Below are 22,765 nucleotides of genomic sequence, written 5' to 3' on the forward strand. Positions count from 1 at the left end.
TTCGTTTCTCTCTAGTGCCTACTACTCTTTGCACACTGCATACGGTGTAAAGTTTCCCTGCAAACCCAACTGATGTCGGCAGATTAGTCTGAACTGAACGGAGCTCAAGCCGCCAAGTCTCCCATGAGCTTTCAGAGGCAGGTTCCGCTTGCTGTCACTTTGTTGCCCCACCTTTTATGCTCGTTGCTAAGATTTAACTTCAAGGAGATGGTGCTGGGGGGTGAAAGAGATTACTGCGTTGAAATGGGCGCAGAAGGTTAGGGGCTAGCTTGATATCAAAGGTGGCCGAGTTAAGATTCCCAAATAGTAGACGGACCAGAGGGTCTTTACCAAGGCCCTAAGAAGTTGTCAAAGGTGGTTCGAGGGTAACGGTTGCAAGCTCAAACGTCTAGGAGAGAGATAAGCTTGGTAACCGCTGGCTCTTCGGGTTCTTCACGTACTCGTGCGCCCTCGCCACCTCATGGCTCTTCATCGCCTCCGTGGCGGTAGAAGTGCATCGGCCATCGTGGAGAAGCGTATTAGATATGAACACCCTAAATGCGGGAGTGGGACTTTGAATCGCGGTAAAAAGAATTAACGAGGTCAGGATCCGATCGTGGGCTCAGTCCAGGGATAGAGAATTGTCTGAGCCTGGGGGACCTTAAACGGTAAACAACTGATGAGGATATAGTTAAATAGCTGTTTTGATTCTTTTCGTTACAGGCCTCGTGTACAGTAGGGGCTGACTTTCGGGTGGTTTTGGGAGGGCCCTAGATTTCATTCATTGATCCTACCCTAGACATCTCTCCATCCTTTCATCGGTTTAATATCCCACTCCTACCCTGGGTCACACCCCTTGATTGATTCTACCTGACTAGGTGATCATTGAAGTCTTTGCCCGGAGTGGGATGATATCCTCCAGCTCTCGCTCCCATTATTGAACATTGGTGAGGGGGACATATATATCAGGAAGACAAGACAAGACCTGTTAAACATGAGCAGATCTGATTTGAAGAGAACCGTAGAAGCTACCGACTACAGATGTCCTTTCAGCATCCAGTGTTGCTAGACCTGCACATGATCGTCTGGAAAGAGGCCAAATTCCTTTCCGTCCTTGAAGGGATTTAACGAAGGATGTGCAGTTCTACCTTCTCTAAACTCGGCTGGTTCTGAGCCGACCTGGCAGTGTTACAAAGACCCAATGCTGCAGAACATAGTAAACAAAAAAATCGGTCGTTACAAATTGGATTTAGCAAACAATTTCGGCTTCAAATTGTCCTGTTAAGAGCAAACACTGCGCCTTGAGTACGTTGAAACCATCCAAACTCTTACTATTCTTTGATCCAAAGAGCAGCATACATATCGTGGTCTGAATCCAATGTATACCCACTTACCAGAATCAACCGATATCCTTGGCCCACCCACTTGTTGAACTCATTTTGGTAGTCTGCTGAGGACATCCGATGTCTCGCAACCCAAGGGCCACTTGGCGATTTATCCCAAATCGCGGCATAATAATCCACATTATCGACCACATAACCACTGACATGAACAAGACGGAAGCCCTGACCCACATACTTATCCGAAAACTTCTGATATGCAGACGTTGTCATTCCATGATGTGCAACCCATGTAGTATTTGTCGCTGACTTCTCCCACAACGCCGCATACAACGCTTGATTGCCTTGCGCATAGCCGCTAACATGCTTCAACCGGTACCCCTTTGAAAAAAAGGTATTAAACGCCTTCTGGTATTCAGAAGAGCTCAAGCCATGTCTAGCGACCGGCATGGCGCCCGCAGACTTGTCCCAGATGGCTGCATAACGAGCGTCTCCCGCAACGGTGTATCCGTTGACAAGACGGAGCCGGAAGCCCTTGCCAGCGAGAGTATCGAACTGACCCTGGTATTCGGCACCGGTCATGCCATGCCTCGCAGCCCAATCCGAAGTAGCATTTTGGTCCCAGATCGCTGCGAAACGCGGATCACCGCCGACAGTGTAGCCGCTCACGTAGGTGAGACGGTACTTGTCGCGGCACATTTTGCCGAATGTGTCCTGGAAGGTGGAAGAAGACATTCTGTGTCTAGCTTGCCACGATGCAGAAGCTCGAGCAGTGATAGAATGGTGTGCACCAGTGTCGTCTGATGCTATGGGGGTGGCCTGTGAGGGAGGGCCTGTTACAACTATGAGGGCAAAAGCCCATGTGACAGCAGATAGAAAAGCTGAGATCATTGTGGTAGTCTCAGTTTCTAATCGTGGAGGTTGCAATGAATTTGAGGGACTGGTGGTTTGGCCAGTTGTCAGTACCTGGCATGACGACTTGCTTGGATTGGCTCTGCGTCACCTTTCTCAGTAGAGATGATAAAGGAATCTGCTCAGAGCCACTGATTGATGGATGCCAACCTGGGCGATTTAGAACAGAGAAACAAAGCGAAGGATAAGATTCCTCGCCTGTGCATCTTTTCATTCTATTTATGCTGGAGCGCCAGGCCGTGATATCGCCAACACAAGTCCACCATGGCTGGATATATTTAGATCTCGAAGAAGGCTACTATAAATAGACACCTCTATTATTGTAGGCCTCCATGAACTCGCAGGATAGCGAGCGGGCGCGCTGCTGTGTTCGAGAGATGCGTGTCTTCTGGAAAGGGGCTGAGGATATCTGCCAATGAGATTCAGAACCAGACACAGGTGCTGCCAGTCTCTCTAAGTTTCAGGAAAGTTTGCTATGAATAGTTCTCGTCCTCGTTCGGTGTCTTCAACTCATATTCAAACAAAGTTGTTATTTATAGCACAAGCCCGGGTGTTTTGGCCTAGACTAGGGGAAGATTTCTATACACCTCCGAATCTAGGTCTAATATTAGTAGAATGTTCCATAAATAGTTCAAGATCACGACTCTCAACTTGTAGTCAAGCTGTAAGTCGCCACTGAGTACGTATATACTACGAGAGAGCTTTCAAGTGGACTAGTGGCTCAATCGTCTCTTGCAGAGATTCTATTTCAGGCTTCTAACCTGACCGAACCAGGGAACAGGGTACTGCCACACGTACCAAATTCCACTGGGGTGCTATCCTAAGGAGCCATCTGACAGATTGTATTTTCGAGATGCCTCTTGGTTCACAGTGACTTCCTTCACACTGGTTGCATTATGTTCGCGATGTGTTATTCTCAACGAAACCTTCACTAAATACTAAACATGACTCAGATTTACGGAAACCTTGAAACATCTGCAGCTGAATCAACATCAGTTGTCGTAGCCTTGGTGCTAACCGACCCCGAAGCACCCTCCACAGACGAAGGTCGAGCAGCCATTATCGCAGATCAAGAAGATGCCCGCACAGTGAACATCTGCTGGCTTTGGAGAGCATGGTCCAGCGCCTCCACCGTTGCAATCACAAAGAATCTTCTTTCCTGTGACACAGTAGCCACCGTCGCCCCAGTCACTTCTCCCCGCCTCGTGCCATCCTGCCGGACATGCCTCCGGATCGCAAAACGGCGCAGTCCCGCTCCAGAAAGCCGCGCAAGTAGTGCCGCCAATGCATTCGCAGTAGACTTTGTGTCCGCTCCAGCAGCAATGGCCACCACCACAGTTATCGGTTCTCGTCTGGCGGGTTCCGGAAGGGCATTCTCCGTCGCAAAATGGTGCGGTGCCGTACCAGCCAGGTGAACACGCCATCACTCGACCTAGAAGGATATATCAGATTCAACCTTAGGTGTGGACCAGGAGACTTGCTTACCAAGGCCGAGTAGACTAGATAGCATAAAAAATTGCTGCATTGCGGGATCATAGGAAGGAACATTGGTTGAGTCAGTACGATTGATCTGCAGGGAGGCCTGCTCATACTTATAAAGCTGTATCCATAGGAGTGCGTCGTCAGACATTCCCGCGCGAGTCTGGGTATCATTGCGGGCGTCTGGAGTAGGCCTAGAATATCCTCGTATCCACGTCCGGTCTCTCATAGCCATGATTAGCACGCGTCCAATGACACACTTCCTGAGTCAATTTCCTCAAAATTAGTAGCACGCTACCTTTCCCGCGGTGTGACACCTAGCCAGGCTCAACCCGTTTCTTTTCGGGGATAGGAGTATAATGGGGCAGCCTATCATTAGTCAACCCCCTGGGTACGGGGCTTTCACCTCTGATCAATACCTACATTCTTTTGATCGTACGCAGCTGAAGACTAAATTTAGATTCTTGACACTTTGCATTGATCTAAGAATAAATATGTATTTTGACAGGCTAATTGCTCAGTGTGTACCTCCTGCTCTATTTGCTCTGTTTAGGGTATTTGTTAATGTCACTGAATTATGCGGAGAATGTATTTATGAATTAAATGGCCACGTATAAGTGTCGCAGCTCTTAAGATTCTGTATTAATAAATATGTTGCCGTGGTCGAATATAAATGTTTGGACGCCCCTTAGCCTGATATAGCGATCAGGACAACATGCCGTAACCCCCGTGTCCCAAACAGCATGTAACTCTGCCAACGACTTGCCTTACATGTTAGCCAGGCAGCCGACGTCGTACCACTTGTAGTCTGTGTATTGGCCATCGGTAATAAGAGGTCCCTTGAAGTATTCGCAACGGCCGAAGTCGCTGCCGGTGTAGTAGAAGGCAATAACCTCGCAGCCGCTGTAAGTAGCGCACCCCTCGAGACACTCCTTGGCACTAGGCTTGTATCCAGGAGAGTAAAGGTAGGTCAGGGCATGGCCAGGGACGAAATAGCCTGTGATGCCACAGACGGGAGCAGGGGCCGAGGTGTTGGTCTCTGGAGCGGTAGATGTGGTGGAAACACCAGCCTCCGTGGTTGTAGTGGTAGGGGCAGCAGTGGTAGAAGTTTCATCGTCGGCGGTGGTTGTGGTAGAAACGGCAGTGGTAGACGTTTCAGCGGCAGAGGTTTCGGTGGCAGAGGTTTCGGTGCTGGTAGTCTCTTCGGCTGCGGTTGTCGTAGTGCTTAGGGTAGGCGCCGTGGTGTCGGGTCTGCAAGGAGGTCTGGCGACGACGGTCGAGACGGCGGCCAGGGCCAAGAAGAGGGGCTTGAGGTGGACCATTGTGTCTGTTCGAGTGAAACGGGAATTTAATAGCTGGTATGGTAGCGAGTGACTAGATGCGAGGCAAGGAAAAAGAGTGACTGTTGGAGATGCATTCACAATAACGGAGGATGCACGAAGAACGACCAAGACGGTGAGCGAATGTGGGTGCGTCCATATTTACGTAGAGTTTGTTACCATTTAACGATTTAGCGTCAACAAATCTCCTCAATGATAACAAGCCAAATACGATGTTCTTGTACTCTAGAGATTAGTTGGAGATCACATGAGGAGATGAAGGCTTCCTTGATGGCGCGAACATTCAAACAAGAGGTACCAGACAGGGATATAAGCCAATCATAGCTGGTCGGTGACTTGTCCTACTATGACTATAATAAAATGAGATCAAGATGAAACCAAGGCATCAGCAGCAACTGATAATGCTTTAGTGGTAAGGCGAGCGACCGTCAGCAGTCAGGAGATTGAGATCCAAACTAGCCCAGGGGCTTGGCGCGCTTTCGACGCTCGAGGGCTCGGGAGCGTCAAATAGTCTCTCGCACTATGACAAGTCTCAACGACCAATGCAAGCCACGATATCCGTTCACGCGGGGTGAAATATTACAAGGCTGCTCACCCCATAGAAATTGTATGCGAGGACCGGCCCTGTTTTCTTTCACCCGCGTGCCGAACTCCGTACACCACAGCACATTTCCCCCTATTTGTTTCATTGTGCGGCATACGCCCTCCGTACTCACTCTTGGAGTGTATAACCATATCCGAGGTGATTTTAGGGCAATACTTACAAGAAGATCAAGGAGAGGGATAGTCTCGACAACCGCCGACTTTCCAAGCGGCTCATATCACCATACTCTCCTATCAGGTTGGATGACCCCGGAAGCGGAAGCTCTGGCAGAGCCGCATTCAGTATGAGCGTCTACTGAGGGGTGATGAAGGTGATGAACGTTGAATTGAGTTGACTGCGATGGGTCGCTTGGTATCACCGACCTGAGGCAGCGCCGCCACGATAAGAGAAGGGATTCGATGGGGTGTTTGGGGGCCATCATCTTGTATATCTGAGTCAGTGGAACCAAGCTTTTCTATCCACACAAGTTTTATCAATCATCAAGGACGTAGAGTGCTCCTTGGACAAGTGGTCGTGGCTTATCTTGGCCCGGGGTCCCCAGAGTGAGGACTTTTTCAAGAACGTCAAGGACTGCCCCCAGATCCTAAAGCCATGGCAGGCCGAGTGTCGCTTCTTTGAAGGAATTCCAAGGTGGGTATCAAAGGATGCCGTTCGACACACTGCTCCTGTCCAGAACAACCGATCAGGGTCAAATTGGTACCAGGGTCAGTTGGTTCCTACAGGACCCCTACATCGAGGGCGCGTCCCAAGACATTTCGAAGTTCACCACACCAAGAGCTTGCCGAGGGCAGTTCCAGCATGGAAGAAAACTGGCTACGCTACGTGAAGACCGGTAAACTTTGGGCAGAATGGAGACACGGACTCCATGACGAGAACAACGCACTCTGGAAGGCGTACGCGGGTGACCTGTCCACAGCCTTCCGCCATGACACCTCTCGTCGCGACCTGAGCAAATTGACGCGCATAAGCCATCTATAGAGATGCAATCTTTTGGCTGCCTGTCAGATTCAGGTGTTGGACCTCTATCTGGTGTCTAAGAATTTTTTCTTTAACGCGCCACCATTGTCCAACCATGACCAGGTGGGATTCTATCATCAGGTACAACGGTGGACGGATCTTCGTACCCTAACCCACAACAAGTCCAGATGGCGAAAGGGCCTCGATGTGCCTGTCGATGTCTGGGTCCAGCCACGTCGGTAGATACTCCCAGAGGACAACTTGCCCCCAGCCCCATCATAACACAACGGGCCCTGGGAGCCTCTTCGGGGACTGGGGCGACGGCTTTGCACAACGCTTCTGCATCATTTATTAAGGGCACTTCATCCGCTCAAAAGAACCAGATCTCGCGACATAGGCATCGCCTGTGCTGAGACCGATGGGGCGTGAAGAGGTAAATTTCCAGCGCATTCCTTCAAGAGCGCCTCGTCAAGGGCCACATTAGAGACATGGCCATCTTCCCCCATTCTTTGCCGAGATTGTTCTCTCCTTTGGGCGATTTCAGACACTTGGCTACGGATATTTTGGTCCTCAAATCCAATCAGGAGTGTTGGCTGGGATCGTCAACGTCAATGGCTGGCATGTAGCTCCAGATTTGGCGACTTCCGAGGTGAAGGTTTCCACAACGACAAGTCCCGTCAAGGGAGATCGGTTGATCGGCATGTGTTCCGTGAACAGGGATAATAAGCAGCCCTTTCCCTGTCAAAATCAAAGAGAATCTCTGTTCGTTCTCTCTCGCTGTTGTTCATCGTAGACTGATCGTTCACGGCACGATCACACCGACGCAATGCATTGGACAGCCCATACGCATTTTCTGCTTTCAGCCCTTCTCAGCAATGGCTTTACGGCACAAGCACAGCAGGGTGGCGCTGATGCCGATCCCTATGCGCCCGTTTACACAAATTGTCCATCGAACTTGAGAATCCGCGATCCCTCGGATGTATGCCATGTACGATCCTGTTTGGGGCGCCTAAGCTGATCGATCTTAGGGTCTTTCGAAGGAAGAGAGCGCCTGGAGACAACAACGAGGAAAGCAGATGATCCCCAATCTTGAAGACTACCTCAAGTTGGCCAACATTTCCGACTTTGACGTGTCAAGTTTCATCAAGAAGCTCAAACCAACCAATGTTCCCATTGTTGGTCTTTCGGTCTCTGGTGGCGGTACGCAATCTGGCCTTGGAGGTCTGGGCATCTGGCAAGCGTACGACGCTCGATCTGACGCCGCCGTCGCGGCTCGCACTGGAGGCTTGACCCAGCTGCTGTCTTATATCACGGGTCTAAGCGGAGGTGGCACCGTGACTGTTTCGTTACTGTAGGACTTTTGACCCCTTCCAGACGGTAAGTGCTGACCCAAATCGGTAGTGCCGCAAATAATTTCAGCACAACGGAGGCTCTGCAAAAAGTCACCAACTTCTCGGCTGCTTATGCCTCTGGGCCTAATGGAGACCAGGAGGCGTTTCTCAAAGAAATCTTCGAAAACACTGGAGCCAAGGCCGAAGCTGGTTTCCCCGTCTCTGTAGGCGACACCTTTGGACAGTTCTGGGGAACTTGGCTTCCAGAAGATCAGCTCTTCAGCAACTACTCTGACATCGCCGCAAACGGCACCGCATTCAACCTCGGAGATGCACCCATGCCAATCTTGGCCCTTGCAGAAGTCATCCCCGGCAAATCCCCAGAGATTGGCAAACTCATGTATCCCGGCTTCAATCTGACCAACGGCTTCAACCTCACGGCTTACGAAGTCACACCATTCGAGTTTGGAAGCTGGCTCGGAGGCAGAGTCCAAGCCTTCATCCCAACAGAGTGGCTTGGAACAGCCATGTCTAAGGGCAAAGCGCAAAACTCGAGTGAGTGCGTTCAGGGATTCGACAAGCTTACTCTCATGCAGGGGACAACAGCCAATGCGTTTACTGCTTGGTTCATTGATACGTTTTACGACATCCCGGTTTTCGCAAAGAGAGATTTGCAAGAGAGGCAGACGGTGAATAATGATATCAATGATATTCCTATTCCTGAGGATCAGTACGACAATCCGCTTGTTCAGTTGGTGAATGAGACGGCTGAATACTTTGATCTCACATTCAACCAATCGTTGTGGTCTACGTTCCCCAACCCATTTGAGGATTACAACAATGATATGAAGGGCGTCTCGGAGCTGCTTCTCGTATGTTTTTCTCCAGTATTTTCGAAGTACTGCTAATAGTATTAGGTGGATGGCAGTCTCACGGGAGAGACTAATCCCCTTCGACCTCTGATCATCCCCGACCGCAAGCTTGACTTAATCATCGTGTACGAAGCCTCATCTGACTCCATCGTGAACGATTGGGTCAACGGAACCAATCTGATCAGTATGTTGATACCCTGTCTTGTTTTCGGGCGTATATATTGACTGGCCCTCAGACACTGCCCTTTCTGCCAAGGAGGGAAACATACCCTTCCCCGACATTCCAGACGTCAACACCATGGTCGCCCAGAACCTCACCAAGCAACCAACCTTTTTCGGTTGCAACGCCACGAAGGACACACCTCTACTTCTCTACCTTCCCAACGCTCCATGGACTGGCTACACCAACTACTCCTACACCCTAGACCAATTCACAGACGAGCAACTCGACATTGCCTTTGACAATGCGTTCCAGATCGCCACGTATGGAAACGGCACTGTTGATCCCGACTGGCCGGCTTGTCTTGCGTGTGCTGCTATCAAGGGAGCGCTTCAGCGCACAAACACGAAGCTGCCTTCTCAGTGTCAGGAGTGTTTTGATAGACATTGCTGGAATGGCACGACAAGTTCCAGGGAGGCCACAGCTGCTGATTTTGACTTGAGGCCGCGGTTAAATTCCAGTTTGACGTATGAGGAGTGGAACAAGACGGAATGGTCTGCAGGATCGGCGAACAGTACTAACGGCAAGGATGATGATTCTGCGGGATCCAGGGTCATGGGAAGCTTTGTTGGGGTGTCTTTGTCTGTCTTTCTGATGGCTGCTCTGCTCATTTAGGGGTTTTAAACTAGCTTGGTGACCGGGGGATCTGAAGTAATAATACCAACCAAGTCGGAGACGAAACTCAAGCGTACCAAAATCCATTTCCGCTTCCAGATCTGAGCCGCCGCTGAGTGATGGCTGAGGTTGTCGGAGTACGTGGATCGTAGATAACCGGGGACCCAAGGGCTACGTGATCGAGGACAATTTGCAAGGATGAGTTGGGCAAACTGCAACGCTCAGAGATGGCCGAGAAGCATCAAGCAAGGAAACATCTGGCGCCGGAGAAAACCTTGGAGACGAATGAGAACCAGTTCGTCTCGCTAACCACTCACTCCTTCGCCATACGGGTCATACTGGCTGTTTGCGGTGCTCGGCCATTTAGAGTACAGGAAGCCTCTACCGTAGCTCTTCTCGTTAAAGGTGAGAGGTTGGGAGATATGTGATTGCTATTTAGGCTGAACAGATAGAAACAGACTGTGTTGCTCTGTCCAGTGATCTGGATTTGATGCGCGAGAAGCGGGGCGAAGGACAAGATCTTCAACATGTGGACTGTACTTTGCGAGTCAATAGCGCCCTCGCCCCAACTTCGCATAGGAGTATGCGGCCGTTTTCCAGGCCCAATACGATCTACAGCACCGTCTCTGGCGCGGTTGAGTGCCCAAAATTCAGAGTAAGTAGGGTGAATAAGTGCTATATTCGTGCTCGAAGAATTCTGATCATCGTTAATCAAACCGTCAGAGGTGACAAGGTTTATTCTTACCAGGAACAGGGAATGAAACCATTTCCAAAATGCCCTTCATTCACTCCGGACCGGGTCTGCAGTCTTTGAAGACAGGATATGACGTACGCTTTGATTAATAAAGTAGTAAAGATGGGGAGAATCTCCACCTGTTCCTGTCAGATATGTAGGAGCAAGAGCCCGGCTACAAGACACCAATCGAATGGCGAGTCCCTCTTTCAGTTTACCAAACAACGAAGATTGAGGTGCGGCAGAGCGGGCCGCCTGGTGGCTGTTTCCCATGGGGGGTATGGCTGCGGGTACCTCGATAAATGAGAAAACTTGTCTAGTTTGAGAAGGTCACGTTGTCTTGTGTGCTCTCCATCACGAAAGCATACTATGTGATTGCTCCTGTAGTTGGCATTAACAGCGTCGCTACACGTGAGGCATCACCCAATTATGCGTGGCCTGCAGGTTCTCCTACGCTGACTATCATACGAGAACCGCTGCTCATGCGCGTTGTCGCCATGCCATCATCAACGACCTACCCATGAGGGGTATCCTAGTTGATTGCTTTTCGTTGCTCTTGTAGACCTTCCTCTTGTCCAGTACCAGGCCGGCTTACCAAGATTACAATACCACCCTGCAGTTGTGGTTCTGACTATCAAAAGAGGGGACAACTGCCGGGGTTAAGCCAATCAGCAGCGCTGAACCTCACTCCTTGTTGGTTCATGACAATGTTGGTTGCCGATGCCCAACCAATAATGGCCATTTACGCCAGGATTAGGCCTACCATCACATCACTGCATCGGCCTGCCGCTGCTGCGCCGTGGCTCGTCCTCATTCGTCGCTCGCAGGGCCGATGCTCTAAGCGAAGGGGTTGCTGTGGTTCCACATCCTCACCGCAACAACGTATTTAATTCTCTTTTCCGCAATGTACCCCATACAGTTCAGCCTGAAACTATTTGCTGGTTCGAGTCTGAACTGCCCTAGGCTACTAGCCGCACCGACGACAGTGAGAATCTGCCATGTCCAGCCCGAAAAGCCAGAAGAGTCCCAAGGCCCGGTCGTTAACCGGGTCACCTCAACCGGCCGAGGGTGATGAGCAGGCACTAGAAACAGGTGGCACGCAGATTCCTTTTGTATGTGGTTCGTTCCCGTGCCGTTTCCAACCTTGGACCTTTCTCTGCCTTCTCCACAGGGGAAGTTGTCTGGTATGGGTGAGTGGACTCCGTGTTGACAAATAATATCGTCTAGAACGAGGACGGGGACGAGGACGATGACGAAGGTGTTTCTATTGGGGATAACGAGACGTAAGTGGAGGTAGACTTGACGACCAGTATTTTCTCACCGTTTACAGCTTCATCTCCTCCACCGCCTCCCTCTCAGAGAGCATTCTCGACTATCGCAACATTCACGGTCGGACATTCCAGACGTCCAAGACAACCGAATACTGGGGGCCCAATGACGACAAACAGAATGAGGGCCTGGATATAGCGCACCACTTCGTAACCATGATCAAGGGCGACAAACTGTTCGAGGCACCCATTGGCACAAATCCGTCCAAGATTCTGGATGTGGGTACGGGCACGGGCATCTGGGCCATAGATGTAGCTGATGCCTACCCGTCGGCCGAGGTCATTGGCACCGACATCAGCCCCATCCAGCCCGCCTGGGTGCCACCGAATTGCAAGTTCCACATCGACGACGCGCAGCTTGAGTGGACCTACGCCCCGGAAACCTTTGATTTTGTACACATCCGCGGACTATACGGCAGCATCGGCGACTGGACTGAGCTGTACCGACAGGCACACAGGGTGCTGCTACCGGGCGGGTGGATCGAGGACTGCGAGTTCAATATCACGCTATACAGCGACGTCCCCGCGGTGAAGAACGACCCAGATCACATCTTCAAGCAGTGGGCCAAGGTGTTCTTCGAGGCGACGGACCGCATGGGCAAGACGGCGCGCATCGGCTTGGAAGGAACCATGCGTAAACATATGGAGGAGGCTGGCTTCGTGGATATTCACGAGAAAAATAACCAGGTACCCATCGGCGGGTGGAGCAGTGACCCTAAGCTAAAGCAGATCGGCTTATACAACCTTGCCTTCCTGGACGAGAGTTTAGAGGGCTTTGCGCTGTTCATGCTGAAGGAGATCATGGCGTGGGAATATGTTGAGATCCAGCTATTCGTAGCGAGGATGCGGAAAGCCATGCGGAATTCCAAGATCAGGCCATACTATATTGTGTAAGTAATGCTGCTTTCGTTTCTTCCTTTCCCTTTCGGTTGTCTTTGCGTTCTGGGCTATGACTAACATGCAAGGCAGGCCCAACGTCTATGCCAGGAAACCGGACGCGGCGTCCTAAGGCTGTAGAAGCCCCACGCAAGATGTTTATTCTCCTGCCTCCGGCCAGCGATATTATCGAGTTCGTCTTGTACAAAAGGTATTGATACTGTACTGCACTGAGGTCATATGATGAGGAGACGGGGTATGCTGTATGGACGAGTATTATACCGTTAGTATACCACATTATCTGGAAATAAGTGGATGTTGTTACGTCGATTCGCGTCGTGCTTGCATCGGTATCCAAGCGTGAGTTCTCCCACTTTAACTACAAATAGCAGAGTAGATCTAATGTTTCAATCGGGAAGCAAATCGCCGGTGAATATAAATTTCTAGGCTCTATTGAATAAAAAACGTGGTAGAATCCATCAAATCCTCGCAGTAAAGTTCGTCTACCATCTCACCACTCATAATACCGCCGACATATGAACCGCCAACGAGCGAATAAGTTTTTCTTCCCGTTTCTGACCCTGGTACAAGGCGCAAGATGAAAGGCACCGGTGATCCAAACACAACGGCAATAGTGTCTCCCACACAACTTTCCGCCACACAAGTGCCTACAAACCCGCTCTTAGAGACGAAGAGAGATCGCTTGCCGATGCCTTGCTTCAAGCACAGCTCGTACTCGTTTTGCTGGTTGTTGTTGCTTGGGTCAGCTTTTGTGGCATTTCGGTTAAGGAGGCTCAGATACATGTCCTCGTAAGACGAAGGGGCGGGATCGTAGCCAGACCTCAGGCGCTTGTTCGAGATCAAGATTCTCCACAACGGCTCCTTTCTCTTGAACTGCTCTATAAAGGGTGCGATCGTGGGGTTAAGCTGACAGGGTCGTTGCCTAGCTTCAGACACCACAGCCTCCAGAGCAGGTAGTTTCTCGATGCATGAATCGAGAGACCTTCCCAATGATATGACCTGATCGATTACGTCGACAAAAAGTCCCTCCACCTGTAGTGTTCTTTCATCGTCCAGCCTCTTTCCGTTGTTGCAATCCGCTCCAGCCCCAGAGGCACCGATTCCTGCTGGAGGATGGAAGTGAATGCCGCTTGTCTGTGTTGCCTTGCCGGCCATCTGGCGCGAGAAATCGGGAACCCAAGATGGAAGATTTGGCTGGTCCACTGTTGGTGGAAGCGAGTCAATGCGAGGAGCGGCAGCAGAAACTCCTGGAAGCCATACTCCTGACAGGAAGTATGGGCCTTCTCCTTGAGAGAAGATGTGTGCCATGGCATCAGAATAAACTGCGGCGGTGGGCTTGTGGTAGTCAACGGGGATGGTCGTGCCAAGACCATCCGTTTTGAGCATTCCAAGAAGTCCATAGATTCTGTCCCTTGGGTCGGTGGCCTCTGAGGACCTTGAAATCATCAGTAGTTTCCTCAGACTCTCCCCGCCCTGAGTCCGCATGGCCTCCTCTCTGAGTTCATTCAAGACGTCGAGCTTCATCAACGCAACCATCTGAAAGTCACCGCCAGTGCCAGGGCTGTGGTCGGCACCTCCTTCTCGCTTTGGCCCTTTTTCACGGACTAGGCCCATTTCCGAGAATGCTTCTCTTGCAATAGCCACCCATCCTTTGATGAATAACGACCATGGCGCAGACTTCCATCCACAAACCACCAAGGGATCTTGCTTGGCCATGGCTAGCTCTTGAAGAATCCAAGTGCGTGAGAACCATGGACGGCGATCCGCGATGCTAATGAAGAAGCTGCTGCATTCACGCATCAGGCTCAACCTTTCAGTGCCTTGTTGTCCGTCTGGCCCAACAATCACTGGCAACGCATCAAACACGGCATTGCTGCCATCACCTTCCTCTCCAATCCATATCACAACTCTTTCCGCTGATGCGTAGATATCCCGCATCATCGAAACTTGCTGGCTTCGCTCATTCAGATCTTCCTGATTGATGCACACGGCATCTACCCACAGGGTGATTGGGTGCTCTCCGACAGGTGGACGCAGGTGTCGCAAGGCTGAAACGAGGTTCACCGTAGCCGGGAAGTGATGTCCATCGAGAACTAGGACATTGGTCGAGTCATTGGGACTCGAGGGCTTACCCCAGACGTAGGATAGCGCGTCGTAGATGGGGCGGGTGGTGAGATTAGAGTTGGACAATTGACAATGCAGTAGCGTATCTGGGCTGCCCGGTAAGAGTGTGAGAAGACGGAAGCCGCCAGGTTGGGAGCCAAGCGGAACGTAGCGAAACCCTTTGGCTGACATGTTGCACGCTTGGAGTTGTCGTGGAAAATAATTCGCAGGCTTGTTTCAGCTAAGCATTTCTATTCATCCGAACCCCTCACCACGTGCTTAAGAAGACGCAGGCCGAGCATGAGCGCTATTGGATGTCGTCCCAGATCTGTGGCCTTGCAGGGGTGTGGAGTGTGTCCTAGCCTGGATTCTAGGTTCCCCAGTCAGAGCTGAACACCAACTTGGATGAAGCTCAAGCCTGGAATCAAATATGGATATGACTACGCTTACATTCTATAGGAGTTCTAACAATCAGGGCTGCTACGTCGTGCACAGCAAGGTCAACTCCCACACCACCAAGTCTTCAGGCTTCCAAGACTACGTTTCCTTCTTGATCCATTCCAAGTCCCTCTGGAAGACATTCCAAGCCTTCCACAAACTCTCCTTCGACATCAAGCAAAGTTCTGTCACCTTTGCTCCACCTGTGTCGCACAATCCCTGGTCGCGTAATTCCAGGCAAGCCGTCTCGAATTGGACCATAGTATTCCTCGTGCGCCAAATTAAACCAACGCGCTTCATCGTGAGGATCGCGACCATTCCCGAGTTGGTGCCACACGACAATCTCGATAGACCAACCCTTCTTCTCTTGTCCGTCGTATTTCCGGCTGATCTTGACTTGATAATCTGTCATGCAGACTTGACAGGACCTGACGTTTCCAAATCCGCTAGCACAGTCCTGTTGAGGCCAGCATACTCTCTCGAGCTCCGGGACACGACGTGGCAGGAAAAGGATTTGGCGCTCGTACCAACAGTTAGCTCTGGTCCAATGCTTCCCAATCTGTAGATGTCGACACACACGCCACCTAGCTTGGTTGGTGAACCTTTCCAGGTTTTGGGTGTCGTCTTGAGGGTGCAGTATCTTGTAGCGGACGGAGAGGAATAATTCGTTATCGATTATCCGTGGACGGACTGCCATATCAACCGACGCACCAGTCTCCTGGCACAGCTTGTGTGTATCCAACTTGAGCGCTTCCAGTGGTATCCCATGTCGAGACCCGTAAAGATGGCGGTTCATAACGACCCTCACGGCATGGTACGTGAGGCAATGATCCTCGCCTACTGGGAACTCGAAAGAATCACCTTCCCCGTCCCGAGTAGGATGAAGGCCGAGATACCCTTTCCATTGCTTCCATCCTGACCCATCTTCCTTCGAGGGCACATCCCATCGGTGAAGCTTGGCGCATTGAATACAACAGTAATGGTCGGGGCTGTCCTTCTCCAACTGGCATAGCAGAGTCTTGTTCCAGTACCAATCCCCTTTGCGCCGGTAGAAGGGATCGGTTTTGCGAAAATAGTTGCTGTAAAGAGTTCGACAGGTCAACGCAAAGCAAATCTGCGTGGGTCCATCGAGATACATGAAAATGATATCTATAAGTTCATTTGAAACCCTGAGCGAGCATCTCTGCGTGCTCTCCGAGGAGTGGACGGATGCTTGAGTGGGAGCCATCGTTGCTATTCTGTCGAAGAATATGTTTAGAAGACGCGTTGGATTTGAAGGTGGCGGCGTGTTTGAGCAAAACTTTGGCGAGTGTTTGGACTGGTTTGTAAAAGGCGAAGAAAATTCAAGAGGCCCTCGAGTGCGCTGGTCGCTCTTATATAGCTATTTTGCCTCACTCTCAAGCTTGCCCCGGCAGCTACTGTAGGTAATGCCGTTATGCACATTTACGTTCAAGTTAAATTGTGTTTTACATCTTAACTTTAGGCAGTCTTGTATTCCAAGATAAAGTTTTTAATCTTTGGAAGCTATGTTGGGTAAGGACGTAAGGTTAACACGGACAGGATAGCTCTTTCGTTGACGCAATTGCCAGGTTTTTTGACCAAAGGTTCGAGTGTCAATAGGCCGATTCAAAATGCATGTGTTGTGTCTTCCAATGAGTTCAACCTAGAGACGCCTCAAACGTCAAAAATAACAACAACGTGGCACACGGAAGCTCACGGGACGTTGACCTGGATATCGGCCTGTAAATACGCCCGAACCACCGCTCTATGAAAAGATACCAAACACCTCATGTATGGCAAGCAAGGAAATGGCAACAAGTCTTCCCTGGTAGAACTACTCTATAATAATGACTCTCCCAAGTCAGATGCCACCGCTAAAAGTACCGCTCCCCAAGTCGCAGCCAAAGTCGGGGTAGAGGCAAACCACATGTCCGGCCCGTCTACCTTGTCAATCTGGAAGTAGTAAATACAGACATGCCAACTGTGAAACTCGGCAACTCCATACGTTACCCATCTCAAACTTGTCGAAAGCAGGGAACCATTGTATGCAGTCGTCACACTCGCTACGCCCAGGCAGACACAAGCAACAGAAGAAACAAGGATAAAGGCCTTGTAGTAAATAAACACCGGGTCCCTCGATTCAGGTGACTTCCTGTCCAAGTTTCCAATCAGCTCAGCGGCATAGGTCAAACTGCCCCATATGGAAAGGAGTATGCCTGGAACCATTTGCCATGGCGCAGAAGGGACCCAATCGCCGTAGCCGAGGAGAGTCCTTAGCCGTAGTTTCAAAAGCCTAACGACGATGGAAAAGACCACCGAGAGCGCAATAGACACGCTCTCCAGACTTTCATGCAGATTGACGTGCGCAGGCATCGTCTCCCGCCTAAAGTTCATGTAGAAACCTTCTCCGCTTATTAGACCGCAGTCTGCGCGTGCATCGTCCTTCTCCCGACCAAAGGAACCGGCGGCAGAAGGGTTGGTCAGATACAAGCCCACGAACACAGCAAGCCATAGACTGCCTGAGCTACCCAGAGTTGTAGCAGCACTGATTGTGACGCGAGCAGCGGTCATTGAAACCATGTAAACCCATAGACCGTGGGCCTCAATAGGCTCATAGGCTAGTCTAGAGCCTGCTGGTGGTGTTACTGCTTGTAGTTTCGGGGTGGAAGCTGATACAAGAACTGGGTTGGCCCATTGCGTCGCAGAATTGTTGTGTGCAGTCGTCGTACTTTGGTCATTGATTGAAGCAACGCCGGCCCAGATCGAGATAAGCATGGCTTCGAAGACGATGCATCGTTTGGCTTCTCGAGCTGCATCTGCAGCAACAGAATGAGTAAGAAGGCATTTAACGTTTTTGAGGTTCATCGTTCTTCGTCGACTCCCGACTCTGACGCTGATTGCATCGAAAGTTTTGATGGCAACGTGGTGATTTAAAAGGTCGGAGATAGTTGAGATGTCGCCGGAAACCCAGAACCTCTTTGCCGCGGAGTTCACATCTCTTTCCCAGGAACGAAAGTCTGATAGCCACTGTTGTTCCGTATTCTTCTGATCTTTACTCCTAAGGAACAACTCGCTCCCCCGTCTAACATCTTCGTCACTTGCGTGAACCAAGGTGGAAAAGCTCCAACATCCTGACTCGACAATCTGCTTGCTGGCGTCCTCGAGGTTGATGCCGGCGAACTTCTGTTGGAGCTCCTCAGCTTTGTTGATAATGTCGGTTTGGTCCCCGTGGTAGCAGTTCTTCTGACAACATTCCACGTGCCCGAAGCCATCACGGAACTGTTTCTTCGCCGTTTGAAGACCAGGTACCAGCCAGTATTGAGGAAGCATACCATACAGAGTGGATGTGCTGTTCCTGAAGAACATCCAACTGGCAGCAATCAGCGTTACAACACCGCTCGGGTATTGCCCCACGTCACTGTTGGGTATTTGAGCCCAGCATAACTGCAGGAGACTCAGAAACACAAATCTTATCGACATGGATGGAGAAAGAACTTGTCGGAGTAGCGGCGGCGTCTTGCGGCGTGTTCTGCTGTCTGTGGTGGAAAGGAGCATGAATAACCATGGACGACGGAGAGGGAGGTTCTTATGAGTCTTTCACCATTCCGTCATCGGGAGGATAGCCCAGCTTCTGGCCAATGGCATACAACTCGAGCAGAACGTAACGGTAGGCAGGCGTCCCTCAAGAGGGACAATAAGCTATCTCGTGCAACAACGTTGGGCGACACCCGAGACCGCCGACGCATAATCGCCAGCCTGATTTCTTATTACAGAGTCTTGGGGGTTGAAATAACTGCTGACCGCTCTATGATGGGTCTCAGGCTCCACCGCTGAGCTGAAATGTGTGTCGCCCAGTATCCGGATGGGCGTAACTGACCAGTGAGAACCTGTGACATCGTGGGCCAAGCCCAGCCACCGAGGCCTGGGGCCTGAAAAGCCTAACAAAGTGCAATCTTTTCAGCTTGTAGTCAGCCATTTTTTATCTACGAATTTCCACAGAGTGGGGGAAAGTACGGTGGTTTTGGATGCGCTGGGCCAACATGTTGGTCCTGTAACTCAGCCGGGTTGAACAGTGTGAAAAACAATGGCCCCAATCAAGACGGGAGTAAGCGCGCTCAGAGTGAAATCTCAACTGACCTATGTCATGCCAACAATAGAACTTTTGCGTAAGAAATCCCTCGGCTGCTAGCCTACAATTTTGCTCCCTTGCTGCCAAGCCCTAGCTCCTTGATGATGATATCCGCAGCCTTCTCACCGATCACGATAGCCGTGTTGTTCGTGTTCGCTCCGACGTTCATCGGCGGAATGCTCAAGTCAGCGAGCTTGAGACCCTTTGTCCCCCAGACGTTCAAGTCCTTGTCCACGACACCAAACCTCTCACGAGGGGCCATCTTGGCTGTGCCGATCGAGTGCCATGTTGTTTCAACCCGCTCGCGGATGAACTGCTCGATGGCCTTATCATCTTCTGCAGAATACTCTATGTCCTTGACATTTTCCAATCTCTCGCTTAGATCGACACAAACCGCCTTAGATCCAGGAGGAAAGGTTGGATGGCCAGCAGGAATCTCGCCGCGATATAATTCGGTTCGTCGCATAATCTCACGGGATCTTTTATAAGCCCACAGTTGCTTCTTGAGATCAATGTCACCCTTGTCTGTGAGGAAACCCACGTTGAAGTCAAGCGGATCAGTAATCTCAGGCCCAGTGATGTGGAGATGCCCTCGAGAGTAGGGATACGCAGTGTAGTTGGCGATGGTCATGTATTGTCCCATGGGAACAGTTGCAAGATCGCCATAGAAACTGTCACTTGTTAGCCTATCCTTGTTCATTGTTCAATCAACGTACGCGGAAATGACAGCCGTAAGCATCAGTGGACGGTTTGGAACATGCTTGAAGTCTTTGTTCCACGCAGCTCGGAACTCGGGTCCAAGCTCATCGACCTGGGCCTCGGTAGGTCGCAACTTGGATGAGAGTTCGACTGTGTTCCAACCAATCTGTGGATGGTTTGAGTCAACTAGCGCTTGTCGTTGTTCTGAATCTCTGAAGATCCAATCAGCAGTCTCGTGTGACTCAAGACCTGTCCTGTACGGGTAGAGGATGATGTTGTGATCCTCATATTCGTAGCCTACGCCAGGCAGATCGACAAGAACAGGGATGCCCGCTCTCTTGAGGATCTTGGGGTCACCGACACCTGATCTCTCGAGGACAGAGGGTGTGCCACAGGCACCGCATGAGACAACCACTAGCTTGCGAGCCTTGACGGTGCGCTTCGGATGTTGGGTGGCAGCAAGTTGGAGTTGGAACGACGGATTGGGGGTGTATTCAACACCAATAGCTCGCTTCTGGTCATCCAGCAAGACTCGAACAACCTTTGACTCGACGAGAATGTGAAGGTTTGAGTACTTGTTCCCTTCGAGCTTGTCATGCAGATACTTCCTTGCAGTGTCCTGTCGTTTGCCATCGGGCGAGATGTAACGCAACCAGCGCTCGAAGCCATTGTTGCTGTCCAGGTCCTGGAGGTCCTTGATCTCGGGCCATCCAACGGCCGCCGCAGCCTGGAGGACGTCGTCTTCGACTTTTGTGTTGCGAAAGGTGCCGTCGCTGACGTGGATTGGACCGTCGAACCCGTGAAGCTCTGGGTTGCCTTTGCCGTGGTACGTCTCGAACTCGGGAGTGTCAGCAGCAGGACTATCGTGAATAACTTGAGGCAATAGTTACCTTCTTCAAGAATGGAAGCATTTCATCTCCCGACCATCCGGGCGTGTTCCACGAGTCAAAGTCAGATCGTTGGGCGCGGGTGTACATGAGGAAATTGATGGATGAACCTCCACCCAGCACGCCGCCTGAGGGAACAATGCATTCTCGGCCGGCTAGCTGTTCTGCCTTGTTTGCTTTGTAGAAGATGGTTGCCTTGCTAGTGGGTAGCAAATGATCAGGATAGAAGACGGGATTCTCGATGTTCTGGATGCCTCGGTTGTCCGGGCCTCCTTCGATGACGAGGATCGAGAGGTTTGGGTCGGCTTCTGCTAGACGTCCAGCCACGACGCAGGCGGCGGTTCCGCCTTTCAGAGATCAGTATCTCGATCATTTGAATAGAGGAGTATCTCACCTCCGGCGATGATGACATCGACTTCATCGATATCGTCAGCAAGCTTCGTATACAGACCCATGGTTGCTGTTGGAGGTGCTCAAGGGCGATAACCTCTACTCTGTCGGAGCCTGGTCAGGGTCTCTTTCCTCCCTTAAATACATCCGCCGCTTCCCTGCATGTTAATCACAGCTTCATGCATGTTTGGCCCCCGCTTCTCATGCCGGGCGGTCCTTCCGTATCACGTACACTCAGATCTTTCAACTGGGGTCACACAAATTCCCTCGGTCACGTCGCACATCCGGAGGATGAGTACCACCGTCCCGGCTCATACTCGCCTGCAGAAACAGCCCATGTGATGGAAAATAGCCTCGGTCTGTTTGAATGAGTGGATGTTAATCAGAACTAGACAAAGCAAGTGCATACGGACCGCAGCAGCTCCACTATCACGGCGATAAGTAGACCCTGAATGTCTTATTTCAGTTCGGGACCCTGTGGACTGTTCGCCCTCTACCACTTGCAAGAATCACGGTAAATCCCAGTTCTCGCGGAGGCAACCTACTTGCGCAGTCGCTGAATAGAAGCCCTCTGGCTGCTCATCCGAGCGAGCAAATGCAGCTACCTACCCCCTCAAGTCAGCAAGTGACTCAGGCGGTCGCAAATTGAGGCACATGCGATCTTCCACCACGATGCATTTCTGACGAATCAATGCAAGGCACTTTGCGCCCATGTGAGACAGTCAAGCTGTCCCCGCAACGATTTCCCGAGTCCTCAGTTCTTGCAGTGCTGTACACCAGTGGCACCTGTTGCGTTGCCTCTCTAGCCTCTGAACTTGGTCGCATCTCACGTATGCCGTAGAATGTCGCCCCAAGAACGCCATCAGCGCCTAACTAGTCCCCTGAACAGGAACCATTGATCATGAAGGAGCGTCCACCTGATATGTCAGATTCGGGCACAAGATGAGGGGTTGGGGCGGAACATGCAGGATCTGAGACAATCTGCATAACATGGTTGGTCAACACAACCGGCGCTCAAAGATCCATTAGGCAGGAGAAGACACGTCGAGGATCTGAGCACCAACTTTTCAGAGTTCTAGGCCTTCCCACAGACCCTGATCCGATCCGATCCACGGACTGTACTCTTGCGGGTCTGAGCTGCGCAATGAATGGGGGACAAAGACGTTGTCCAAGGGGTGAGTATGCGGTGAACCTTTCAATACGTGCCACAAGTCAAGTTTCTTTATCGCCAAGAAAGCCTTGCACGACTCCTCTTCCGGGCGCCATGGCCAAGGCCTACCAGCTTCATTGTTCAACGTAGCACCAGAAGCGATAATCATTTTGCGAGTATGACAGCTGCACTGAGGTGGCCCAGTGATGAGCAAAATAGAACAAGAAATCTATTCCTGCAGCCCTTTCGATGTGTGAGATAACTTGCCCCTCTATGGCGCTTCCCAGGGTGGCTCTTGTTGGAAACAATTATCCCCCATCAATCAGGAAGCTGCGGGTTCTACGCAGCGCGTTAAAGACACC

At 51.0% G+C, this 22,765-nt stretch overlaps 6 protein-coding genes across 6 annotated transcripts; 2 read left to right on the plus strand and 4 right to left on the minus strand.

The window, feature by feature from the left end:
* Positions 1 to 1,310: 1,310 nt before the first annotated feature.
* On the minus strand, positions 1,311 to 2,054 carry NCS57_00463200 (Beta-lactamase; the record flags this gene model as incomplete). Its single annotated transcript, XM_053054587.1, has 1 exon — positions 1,311 to 2,054. The coding sequence occupies one exon, from the start codon at positions 2,052 to 2,054 to the stop codon at positions 1,311 to 1,313; it is 744 nt and encodes a 247-aa protein (XP_052916747.1).
* Positions 2,055 to 4,477: 2,423 nt separating this feature from the next.
* Positions 4,478 to 5,032, minus strand: NCS57_00463300 (uncharacterized protein; the record flags this gene model as incomplete). The annotated part of the gene is made up of 1 exon (XM_053054588.1): positions 4,478 to 5,032. One exon carries the CDS (start codon positions 5,030 to 5,032, stop codon positions 4,478 to 4,480), a length of 555 nt encoding a protein of 184 aa, XP_052916748.1.
* A 2,405-nt stretch (positions 5,033 to 7,437) lies between these two features.
* Positions 7,438 to 9,649, plus strand: NCS57_00463400 (Lysophospholipase; the record flags this gene model as incomplete). Its single annotated transcript, XM_053054589.1, has 5 exons — positions 7,438 to 7,590; positions 7,640 to 7,962; positions 8,013 to 8,814; positions 8,860 to 8,998; positions 9,051 to 9,649. 5 exons carry the CDS (start codon positions 7,438 to 7,440, stop codon positions 9,647 to 9,649), a joined length of 2,016 nt encoding a protein of 671 aa, XP_052916749.1.
* A 1,731-nt stretch (positions 9,650 to 11,380) lies between these two features.
* Positions 11,381 to 12,719, plus strand: NCS57_00463500 (uncharacterized protein; the record flags this gene model as incomplete). The annotated part of the gene is made up of 4 exons (XM_053054590.1): positions 11,381 to 11,494; positions 11,610 to 11,665; positions 11,713 to 12,600; positions 12,680 to 12,719. 4 exons carry the CDS (start codon positions 11,381 to 11,383, stop codon positions 12,717 to 12,719), a joined length of 1,098 nt encoding a protein of 365 aa, XP_052916750.1.
* Positions 12,720 to 13,036: 317 nt separating this feature from the next.
* NCS57_00463600 (HET domain-containing protein) lies at positions 13,037 to 14,902 on the minus strand (the record flags this gene model as incomplete). The annotated part of the gene is made up of 1 exon (XM_053054591.1): positions 13,037 to 14,902. One exon carries the CDS (start codon positions 14,900 to 14,902, stop codon positions 13,037 to 13,039), a length of 1,866 nt encoding a protein of 621 aa, XP_052916751.1.
* A 4,436-nt stretch (positions 14,903 to 19,338) lies between these two features.
* Positions 19,339 to 21,318, minus strand: NCS57_00463700 (GMC-OxRdtase-N domain-containing protein; the record flags this gene model as incomplete). The annotated part of the gene is made up of 4 exons (XM_053054592.1): positions 19,339 to 19,948; positions 19,994 to 20,814; positions 20,867 to 21,210; positions 21,258 to 21,318. The coding sequence occupies 4 exons, from the start codon at positions 21,316 to 21,318 to the stop codon at positions 19,339 to 19,341; spliced, it is 1,836 nt and encodes a 611-aa protein (XP_052916752.1).
* Between the last annotated feature and the right edge of the window lie 1,447 nt (positions 21,319 to 22,765).

This window comes from Fusarium keratoplasticum, chromosome 3 (assembly GCF_025433545.1).
Source record: "Fusarium keratoplasticum isolate Fu6.1 chromosome 3, whole genome shotgun sequence".
NCBI classification, from domain to species: domain Eukaryota; kingdom Fungi; phylum Ascomycota; class Sordariomycetes; order Hypocreales; family Nectriaceae; genus Fusarium; species Fusarium keratoplasticum.